Source organism: Camellia sinensis, unplaced genomic scaffold, assembly GCF_055761805.1.
Source record: "Camellia sinensis isolate YWXY unplaced genomic scaffold, ASM5576180v1 Unanchor11, whole genome shotgun sequence".
Classification (NCBI taxonomy): domain Eukaryota; kingdom Viridiplantae; phylum Streptophyta; class Magnoliopsida; order Ericales; family Theaceae; genus Camellia; species Camellia sinensis.
In genome coordinates, this window is record NW_028128989.1 from 131397 (window position 1) to 142800 (window position 11404).

An 11404-nucleotide genomic window follows, 5' to 3' on the forward strand; every position below is an offset into this window, starting at 1 on the left:
AATAAAAAAATACAAAAAATAAAAAATTCAATTTTCAGAAAACTAAATTCAAAAAATTGAAATCAAAAGTTTTTGTACATCTCATAAATTAATTCTTGAAATTAAAAATAACAAAATAGTTATGAAAATGCGATTTCTTAATCTAGAAAAAGTGACTGTATAAAAAATAAGATCGTTAAAATATTACCATTATAAAATATGATTATCCCAAAATTGATGATTTAAAAAATATGATAATTGACAATAGAAATAAAAAAAAAACAAATAAAAAAGCAAATAGAGAGAGACAAAGACAAATCGCGTGCACGAGAGAGAGAGAGAGATCGCGATTGAGAGATGCCGATGGCGGCAGTGGACGCTAGGGTTTTGAGGCAAGGGGAGGGGAGTTGGGGAGGGTTTTGCGACTGAATGGGAGGGGCGGCGGTGAAAGGATGAGTTGATGACGAAGGGCTCAGATTGTTTTTTTCAAGGTGAGTTGTCTTCCCTCCCTCCCTCTCCTCCTCCACACAATAAGAAGTATGAAGTATGAGTTGTTTTCCAGGTGAGTTGTTTTTTTAAGATTATCAAATATTAAGAAGTATGAGATATTTTTTTTACTACAAACAACGCACGTAACAAAGAAAAAACAATGAAATCCCTCACTGAAATAGCTTCTGAAGTGGTTGGTGGTTGGTGGAGGAGATCAATCCGATGAAAGATGAGAATCTTTTTTTTTTTTTGGAACGATACTGAAAGATGAGAATTTGAGAAATGAGATATCAAAGTTGTTGAGATTATTGAGATTATATATATTCATTTCGCTTTTAATTTGGTGTTAATGTGATCCTTGCTAGCTAAAGCTCCGATCTCTAGCACCAGCTTGACATACTATAAAAGATTATCAAATAAACTACATTCACAGCAAAATAGGAAAATAATAAATAAATAAATCTTCATAGTTTTTTTTTTGAGAGATTGCCTAAATGTGTTAAACCATCCCCACGAAAGTCGATCCATATTGTTAAAAGGAAAATTATTCAAAATTTATACAAAACTTTATACCATAATAATGTGACAATGGCTTTCCTATGGGTTTTTGTTTTTAAAAAGAAAAAACGAGATGCACAATAATAAATGGCAAATATATCATTCAAATTTCAACTTATGGGTACTGGTTAAAATGGTAATAAAAGTAGCATTATACTTAAAAGAATGACCATTCTATATAGGCGTTTAAGGAATAACCATTATACTTAATTCTATCTCATTTTAATGTTGCTGGTAGATAAAAATATAATTATCTAATCAATGAATCACATGTGTAAAATAAAAAAATGAATATTACATTACATGTCATATAATTGTGTCTCATCCTGCCAGTGTACTTTTTTTCTTTTCTTTTTTTCTTCCTTTTATTTGATGCCATAAAATAGTTTGTAATAAAAAGTAAATTCTTGAGGTTTATTTTTAAATTAAAAAAAAGAAGAAGATATTTTCATGTAGTATTTATTTAACTTTGACAATTTGAAGTTTGAAGGGAGGGTAAGTATTACTACAAATCTTAGACGTTTCTGGAGTTTACATACATGATTATTACTATGAGTATGAGAAACTTAAAAAAGGCATATTACAATATAAATTGTGTGTGCAGAGGAGTGTAGGGAAGAGCTGGCCATTGCACACGTGAGACGACTCCTAGACATCGTCGCGTGTACCACCTCTTTTGGTTAGTCTAAAATCTCCGGTCGAATGAGTCCACTGGTAGGATGAGACACAATTATATGATATTTAATGTAATATTCATTTTTTTATTTCACACATGTGATTCATTGATTAGATAATTATATTTTTCCTTCTGAAAAAACTTAAAATCATGAAGTTAGAGTTAAAGGCTTGGCATAAAGAGGTTTTTGGTAGTGTGACTGTGAAGTTGAAGGAAGCTGAAGAGGAACTGCACTTTCTGGACTTAGCTGTTGAATCCAGAGATTTGCATGAGGCAGAAAGAGCAAGAAGTAGATTACTCAGAGATCAGGTGCGGAGACTTAGCAAAATGGTTGAATGGTTGTGGTTGCAAAAATCAAGACTCAATTGGAATTTGAAAGGAGATAGAAATACTAGATTTTTCCATGTAATTGCCAAGGGTAGGCATAGTAGAAATGCGATCTCTTCCATGTCTGTTGGGTCTACTGTGTTGGAAGATCCTACTCAGATTAGGAAAGAAGTCTTTGACCACTTTAGCAAGCAGTACACAGAGGATTGGAGAGTTAGGCCTAAGCTAAGTGGCCATTTTAAATCTGTCCAAGATTGCCCTAGCTTTGATGGGCTGGAAGCAAATTTTTCAGAGGAAGAAATTAGGGCTGCTGTGAAGGATTGTGATGGTAACAAGGCCCCCGGACCAGATGGCTTTAACTTGGCTTATTTTCAAAAATTTTGGTTATTGTTGAAAGATGATTTACTAAAGTTTTTTAAGGAATTTCATAGGCATGGAAGGTTGGTGTTGGGTCTTAATAGCTCATTTATTTCACTAATCCCAAAGGTTGAAAATCCAGTGGGGCTAGGTGACTATAGACCTATCAGCCTAGTGGGTTCAGTTTACAAAGTCCTTGCAAAAGTTTTGTCTAGTAGGCTAAAAAGAGTGCTTCCTCAAATCATCAGTGATACCCAATCAGCCTTTACAGGTGGAAGAAACATCCTGGATGGTGTGCTAATTGCAAATGAGGTGGTTGATGGCTGGAGAAAAACCAAAAAGAGAGGTCTGATTATTAAGATTGATTTTGAAAAGGCTTTTGACTCAGTTAATTGGTGCTTCTTATCATCCATGCTCTTCAATTTTGGGTTTGGTGCAAAATGGATTAGTTGGGTAAAAGAATGTGTTACTACAGCAAAACTCTCAGTGTTGGTTAATGGTTCACCAACTGAGGAATTTTGCCCTCAAAAGGGCCTAAGGCAAGGTGACCCCCTGTCCCCTTTTCTGTTTAATGTAGCAGTTGAGGGTCTTAATATTCTTATGTCAAGAGCACAGCAGTTGGGCTTGATTAAAGGAGTGACGATTGGTTCTAATGGGGTGCAGTTAACACATTTACAATTTGCAGATGATTCCATATTATTCTGTGAAGCTAAGGAGATGGAGGTGTGCAATATTAAGAGGGTCTTAAGGTGTTTTGAACTGATTTCAGGGCTGAAAATAAATTATCATAAGAGTCAGGTGTGCGGTATTAATGTTCCTGAAGAATCCTTGTCTAGTTTTGCCTCCAAGCTGCATTGTAAATCTAAGGCACTTCCTCTTAAGTATTTGGGTTTGCCTTTGGGGGCAAATCCAAATAAGAAGGCAACTTGGAAACCAGTTCTTGATAAAATCAAAATCAGATTAGCATGTTGGAAAAGGAAGCTTCTATCATTTTCAGGAAGGCTCACTCTTATTAAGTCTGTAACCTCTGCCTTGCCTACGTATTATCTATCTCTCTTTAAAATGCCAGTGGGAGTTGCAAGAGAATTTGAGAAGCTTCAAGCTGCTTTTCTCTGGGGTGGGTCAGGGTCTAGAAAACCAATCTACCTGGTTAAATGGGATGATTTAGCAAAGAACATGAATCAAGGGGGCTTGGGCATCAGAAGAATAAGGCTCGTTAATGATTGCTTGTTATTAAAATGGTGGTGGAGATTTGCCAAAGAGAAAGATGCTTTGTGGAGACAAATCATTTGTAGCAAATATAAACTAGATGTTAAAAGCTGGTGCCCCTCTCCTATTTCAAACAATAGTTATTCTGGTGTGTGGAAAGGTATCATTTCCTTAGCAGAGAGGAGCGGTAATCTGATGTTGTTTTATCATAACAATTTTCTTGTTCAGGTAGGGGATGGGAAAAGAATTCTCTTCTGGAAGGATAGATGGTGCTCCAATAGTTGCTTGAAAGATGAATTCCCTACTCTTTACAGATTAGTGATGGAGAAGGATGTAACTTTACGTATAATGCACGATAGGAAGGTTGCAGTAGGGGATTGGAGCCTTCTTTTTAGAAGAAGGCTGTATGACTGGGAAGAGAGGGAAGTCAGTAGACTCAAGGAGCTCTTGATATCTGGCTCAAATTGTTCTGATAATCTGGTGGACAAACCAGTCTGGTTGGCTGAAGGCTCTGGTATGTTTTCTGTCTCATCTGTCTATCGGAGTGAGGTTGTCTCCCTTGGCCCCATCCTTATTACTAGCAAGTTAATTTGGAACCATCTCGCTCCTCTAAAAGTCCAATTTTTTTGCTGGTTAGCACGGAAAAACAGAGTAAAGACAGCAGACTTTCTCCAGAAAATTGGAGTCCTTCAAGCCTCTTCACCAGCTCTTTGTGCTTTCTGCAAATCTGTGGCTGAGTCTATCTACCATGTGCTGCTGCACTGCCATTTTTCCTGGAGGGTTTGGTCTGCAATATTGAATTGGTGGGAGGTGCAAGGAGCCCTTCCCGGATCTGTGGAAGCTGTTCTTCACTGGTGGAAAGGTGTGAAGCTTAGCAAAAAAGAAAAATTGCTTTGGAAAGTCATTCCCTCAGCTGTGTTTTGGTCTCTGTGGAAGCTGCGAAATGAGTGTATTTTTCAGGCTGCTAATCCTCACTTGGAGGACCTATGCGAGTTGGTTAAAATCAGAGTTGCACTGTGGTTGAACCAGAGATTCAAGGCCTTCAATTTCACTGTCCAGGACTTCCTGTCCAATTTAAGACAAATCAGGTACTGTTTGGGGAGTAAATCTGTCCTATGTGGCTAATTTAGATATCAGTTTGCTTCTGGTTTTTCTTGGAGTACTTCCCTTGGTGTTTTTGTTCTGGTGGAGTTCTGTTTTCAGGTCTGGTGTGCTCTGCTCAATTCTCTTCGGGGCTGTTGGACTGCTGTTTTGGCCTGCTGTTTTCAGCTTGAGCTTCTTCTCAGCTTTGGGTCAGGTTGAGGTTGGTTCTGGTGTGATCTGTTGCCCCTGGATGTGTTTGCTGGTCTTGTTTTGCATTTTGATTTTTCTGCTTTGTTCTTTTTTTCTGTTTCGGTTTGGTTCCTCTCCAAACCCCTTTCCTCTCCTTTTTTGATGTACTCTCATCTTGTATGGTTTGGTCATCAATAAAGGTTTCTTTGGCTGCTTCAAAATAAAAAATATTTTTATCTACCAGCAACATTAAAATGAGATGCAATTAAGTATAATGATTATTCCTTAAACTCCTATATAGAATGGTCATTCTTTTATAATGACAAATGATAATTTTATTTAGGGCTCGTTTGGAAAATTTGTTATTTTAGTTAATTTTTTTAACTATTTTAATATATTTATTAAAGTTATATATAGGACGATAGTTGATTTTTTTTTTAATTGATTTGATGATTGTGAGGAAAAAAAACATTGAATGTGACATATTATTATTATTAACTATTTTAGCCTCAAATCCATATCCTAAACTCCCCCTTACAATATATTTTCTATTATTTCATTTCAAACATTACTTAAAATCCTTTGTAATATAATAGTGCAATCAATTCTTTATTACAACTCATAAGTCTTCACCTTTTGTTAAAACAATTTCATTTGAAAAATTCACCAATTTATTTTATTTAACTTGTGATTTATAAAATAATAAAAGAAATGTATTTTTGCTTAACTTTTTTAGTTAAACTATTAAGGTTTCATTTTGAATTTGGAAGAACCGAAACTATAAACCGAAACTATAAGCTTTAGGGGATCAGATGTCTTGGTTCTAGGATTCGAACTGTAGACTTGGATTCCAATTGCAGACTTGGGATTTCTGAAATTAAAAAATAAATCGGGAGAAGGAGGGGTACGTAACAGTGTACTTATTAGATGATTCACATTGACAAAATTGTAACAACAAAAAAAAAAACCCATGAAGGATGAGTCGATGACGAAGGGCTCATATTATTTTTTCTAGGTGAGTTGTCTTCCCTCCCCCCCTCCCTCTCCTCCTCCACACAATAAGAAGTATGAAGTATGAGTTGTTTTCCAGGTGAGTTGTTTTTTCAAGATTATCAAATATTAAGAAGTATGAGACATTTTTTTTACTACAAACAACGCGCATAACAAAGAAAAAACAATGAAATCCCTCGCTGAAATAGTTTCTGAAGTGGTTGGTGGTTGGTGGAGGAGATCAATCCAATGAAAGATGAGAATTTTTTTTTTTTTTTTTTGAACGATACTGAAAGATGAGAATTTGAGAAATGAGAGATCAAAGTTGTTGAGATTATTGAGATTATATATATTCATTTCACTTTTAATTTGGTGTTAATGTGATCCTTGCTAGCTAAAGCTCCGATCTCTAGCACCAGCTCGACATACTATAAAAGATTATCAAATAAACTACATTCACAGCAAAATAGGAAAATAATAAATAAATAAATCTTCATAGTTTTTTTTTTTTGAGAGATTGCCTAAATGTGTTAAACCATCCCCACGAAAGTCGATCCATATTGTTAAAAGGAAAATTATTCAAAATTTATACAAAACTTTATACCATAATAATATGACAACGGCTTTCCTATGGGTTTTTGTTTTTAAAAAGAAAAAACCAGATGCACAATAATAAATGGAAAATATCTCATTCAAATTTCAACTTATGGGCACTGGTTAAAATGGTAATAAAAATAGCATTATACTTAAAAGAATGACCATTCTATATAGGCGTTTAAGGAATAACCATTATACTTAATTCTATCTCATTTTAATGTTGCTGGTAGATAAAAATATAATTATCTAATCAATGAATCACATGTGTAAAATAAAAAAATGAATATTACATTACATGTCATATAATTGTGTCTCATCCTGCCAGTGTACTTTTTTCTTTTCTTTTTTTCTCCCCTTTATTTGATACCATAAAATAGTTTGTAATAAAAAGTAAATTATTTAGGTTTATTTTTAAATTGAAAAAAAAAGAAGATATTTTCATGTAGTATTTATTTAACTTTGACAATTTGAAGTTTGAAGGGAGGGTAAGTATTACTACAACGCTTAGATGTTTTTGGGGTTTACATACATGATTATTACTATGAGTATGAGAAACTTAAGAAAGGCATATTACAATACAAATTGTGTGTGCAGAGGAGTACAGGGAAGAGCTGGCCATTGCACACGTGAGACGACTCCTAGACATCGTCGCGTGTACCACCTCTTTTGGTTAGTCCAAAATCTCCGGTCGAATGAGTCCACTGGCAGGATGAGACACAATTATATAACATTTAATGTAATATTCATTTTTTTATTTTACACATGTGATTCATTGATTGGATAATTATATTTTTATCTACCAGCAACATTAAAATGAGATGGAATTAAGTATAATGATTATTCCTTAAACTCCTATATAGAATGGTCATTCTTTTATAATGACAAATGATAATTTTATTTAGGGCTTGTTTGGAAACTTAGTTATTTTAGTTAATTTTTTTAACTATTTTAATATATTTATTAAAGTTATATATAGGATGATAGTTGATTTTTTTTTTAATTGATTTGATGATTGTGAGAAAAAAAAATTGAATATGACATATCAAATCCTCATTGTAAACTCCCCGTTACAATATATTTTCTATTATTTCATTTGAAACATTACTTAAAATCCTTTGTAATATAATAGTGCAATCAATTCTTTATTACAACTCATAAGTCTTCACCTTTTGTTAAAACAATTTCATTTGAAAAATTCACCAATTTATTTTATTTAACTTGTGATTTATAAAATAATAAAAGAAATGTATTTTTACTTAACTTTTTTAGTTAAGCTATGAAGGTTTCATTTTGAATTTGGAAGAAACTATGAAGGTTTCTAGGATTCGAACTGTAGACTTGGATTCCAACTGCAGACTTGCGATTTTTGAAATTAAAAAATAAATGGAGAGAGGGTAACTGTTTTTAAGTTTTTTTTTTTTTTAAATATATAAATATAAAAACACTTCTTGCGTAAAGTAGGGTTGTTTTTAACCATCTATCAAAACACATTACCTTCTACCATGCTGAGGTGGAATGGGTTGAGAGACACAACCTCCACCGAATCTTTCAGTCTTGAACCTCGTACCTGTCGGATTATATGAAGAAGAAGTTAGTCATTTTTCGTTATTCTATAATGCGTCAATGTTGGTTCACATTCACATTCGAAGTGTTTTTGTGTAAATTTGACTTATTCACATTTACATTCATTGTTTTTCGCCGTTTTAAATACTTTACTCACATATATGGTAAAAAAAAGTGTTAAGAGTGCAAATTGTTGGAAATGGTTATAAATTCTGGGTAAAACCAGAAATTTATCCTAAGTTCGGTCTATTTTTTAGGTGGGCCCCGTGTGTCGATTTTCACGGGTCAAAGTGGTAACGCGTTCTATGCTGCGTTGTGATTCACGTGGTATATTTGGTTGCTCAAAACCATTACCGAGTGAATGGGAAATTGAAGCCAAAGTGTGCACCATGGAAATGGAGTTTTGGTGAAAATTCCTTAAAGGTTTGAATAAGGCTTGTCCCACATTGTTTTGGTGGGAGGTTTTGAAAGGATTTATAAGGCATGGGTTTGGTACTTGGGGTGTGCCCCAAGGGATACCCAAGTGTTTTAGAGGGAGAGGTTATGGGCAAAATGGGCTAGACCCATTGGACTCAAAAAACCACCACACCCCAAAATGGGCAGGCAGGCTGGGATTGGGCACAGGTGCGTGGTGTGTGGTTGGGTTGGGCTTGTCCGGCCCAATACTAATCTTTTTGGGTCAAAAACATTTGAATTTAATTTTATTTTTGGTAAAATAAAATCCAGAATTCAAATTAAACTGGTTTGATTTTTCTGTACATCCAAACAAGGCCCTTTCCGTTTTAAACTGGAAATAATCTGATCCGGATTTACTGTACACCCAACCAAGGCCCTTCCCGTTTTTGTTATCTGTTTGAATTGTAACCCAACATATTCAAATCTGTTTGAATTCAAAACCAACAGGTATCATACCTGTTCAATTCAAAAACCTAGAGCCACCATTCCATCTATAAATAGGACAGCCCTTATTTGGATTTTAAGAACTCTAATTTTCGTCCTTCGTAATTCTGCAAACATCCTCTTCATTTTGCTGCATTATTTTCTTGTCAGAGAGAGTATAAATACTTTGTGTGTTCGTTAGACAAACAATTTGTAGTGCTGCTATTGTTTGTAGTAGATCATTTTATCCTGGGAGATAGACGTCCACATTCTGAAAGCACCGTAGAGAGGACGAATCTGTCTTAAGGACACAGTGTCAAACACTGGACTTGATCAGATTATAATTCGAAGAAATTAAATCAAGTAAGTTATTTAATTAATTTTTTGTGTTATTGTTATTTATTTAAATCAGATTTTAATTTTATTTTTGCAATAAAATAAAATCTGCTTTTATTTATTTATTTATTTATTATTTTGAGTTTGATTTTTGTAATCAAACAAATTCTCTCATTTTCTTTATTTCTTTAAATTATAGTTGTTGTTTTGTACACAATAGAATTAAATCTTTTAAATACAGTGAAGATTGTCTAACACAAATTTGGCGGTGAATGCTATACACTAAAAAAATTATTACATTTTTTACATAATATTTACATATAATATAAGTCTTGTAGCGTTTGGTTTCTACCCTCATCATATAAATATTGTATAAATTAGCATTGTTCCAGATTTGAGTCCATACCATAGATGTTAAAAAAAAAATTAATAGGCTTAATTTTTTTTAATAAAAAAAATTGATATTAAAATTATATTACAGTATAAGCACATCTAAAAAAAATTATTAAATAAAAAAACAAATGTTTTTTGGCAAAAAAAAAATAAAAATAACTGTTACAAAATTAAAAATTAATAACTATGTGATTCAATTGTTGGTTGCAATTGTTCTTTTAAATGTATATTTTTATTTTAAAAAATAAAAGTAAATAATGAGTTTGTCTGATGGATAGGCCAACCAACAAGTGAAGCCGAGTCCTATCTACAAAATTAAAAAAAAACAATTGAAGCTGAGTAGATCCAAGTCAACATTTTGAATTGATGAGTTGGTCTAAGACTGGGCTAGACAGAAGGCGTAGATGGAATGAGGATAGTTGTGTCCTCATCCATGGTTCCAGTAAGCTCAGCTTGGTCTGATTATATCGCATTTATCAGATTGATTGTACATCATTCTTACATAATTATATCACATTAATCTTAGAAAATTAAGAATGTAATTTGATTATGCAATTATCAATATTTAATTAATATATATATATTTTTTTATATCGATACTATATGAATAATTTATTGGGAAAATATAAAAAGAAAAAAGAAAAAAAGGTGAGAAGTTAAAAATAATAATTATAAATTCATAAAAGTACAAATAATTTATGTACTAAATTATGCAAATAAGTATTGTAATTTATAAATTTACAATTATTTTTTCTACTTCCTATCTTTTTAATATTTTTCTTAATTTATTTACCGTGTTCTACAATATAAATGATTTACATTATTTTGATGGGCTTGCAGTAATGCCCACCAAAAAGTACAAGAATACCACCTTGTTTGGTCTCATAATTTTAAACCCACTTCTTAGGAAATTGAGTTTTTTATATTATTTTGTTTTCATTAAATTTTTTTAATATTTGATGCAAATATCTTAGTTTTTAAATACACATAACATAAATATACTTAAAACATCTTTTAAAAATTCACCAAATACAAAAAATACAAAAATTTAATATATTTTCATATTCTTGTGTATTTATTGATTTTTTAAAATATTTTTTTTTACAAATATTTCACTTTTAAGGTAAATATAGGTTAGGTGCATTTTAAAAGTAAATTTTTTTTTAAATTATTAAAAGCATTCACTAAAAATAAAAAATTCAATTCTCAAGAAATTTGAGTTCAAAAATTTGAATTGAATTGAATTGAATTGAATTCAAATGAGTCTGCTAATCTTGAAATTGAAGAAAAGCCTGCTAACAGAGTTGTGATGGTGCCTGGAGATGTGGTTGTGGCAAATAAAAGTTGCGACAACACAACAGCCAAGGAAAACCCAAGTATGTGTTGGGGAGATTACTGATAAAGACTCTGCTGTTGCTGCTAAGCCTCTAGCTAAGTCTCAAGATCAAATAGTTCAAGAAGCTCACCCAGCTCAGCTATTCACTTCTTGAACCTGCAACTGCTGTCCTGCACATGTATAATTAGGTAGTTTGTTAGAGATAGTTAATTTGTTATAATTAGTTAGTTTGTTAGAGATAGTTAGTTTGTTAGAGATAGTAAGCAAAGCTGTTATATTGTTAGAACAAGTAACACAAGATGGTTAGATAGTTATAACTCAGGTTAACTCTGTATCACACTTGTATAAAAAGACTGCTGTAGCTTCTATTTCATTATTGGAAAAAATATAAAAACATTCTCTCTATTTTCTTTATGGTATCAGAGCATTTTTTGGCTCTCACG

At 32.6% G+C, this 11404-nt stretch overlaps 1 protein-coding gene across 1 annotated transcript; it reads left to right on the forward strand.

Annotated features, from left to right (window-relative positions):
- Positions 1-1852: 1852 nt before the first annotated feature.
- On the forward strand, positions 1853-11024 carry LOC145814485 (uncharacterized). Its single transcript, XM_082911316.1, has 3 exons — positions 1853-4683; positions 4799-4898; positions 10890-11024. The coding sequence occupies exons 1-3, from the start codon at positions 1853-1855 to the stop codon at positions 11022-11024; spliced, it is 3066 nt and encodes a 1021-aa protein (XP_082767442.1).
- Positions 11025-11404: the final 380 nt, after the last annotated feature.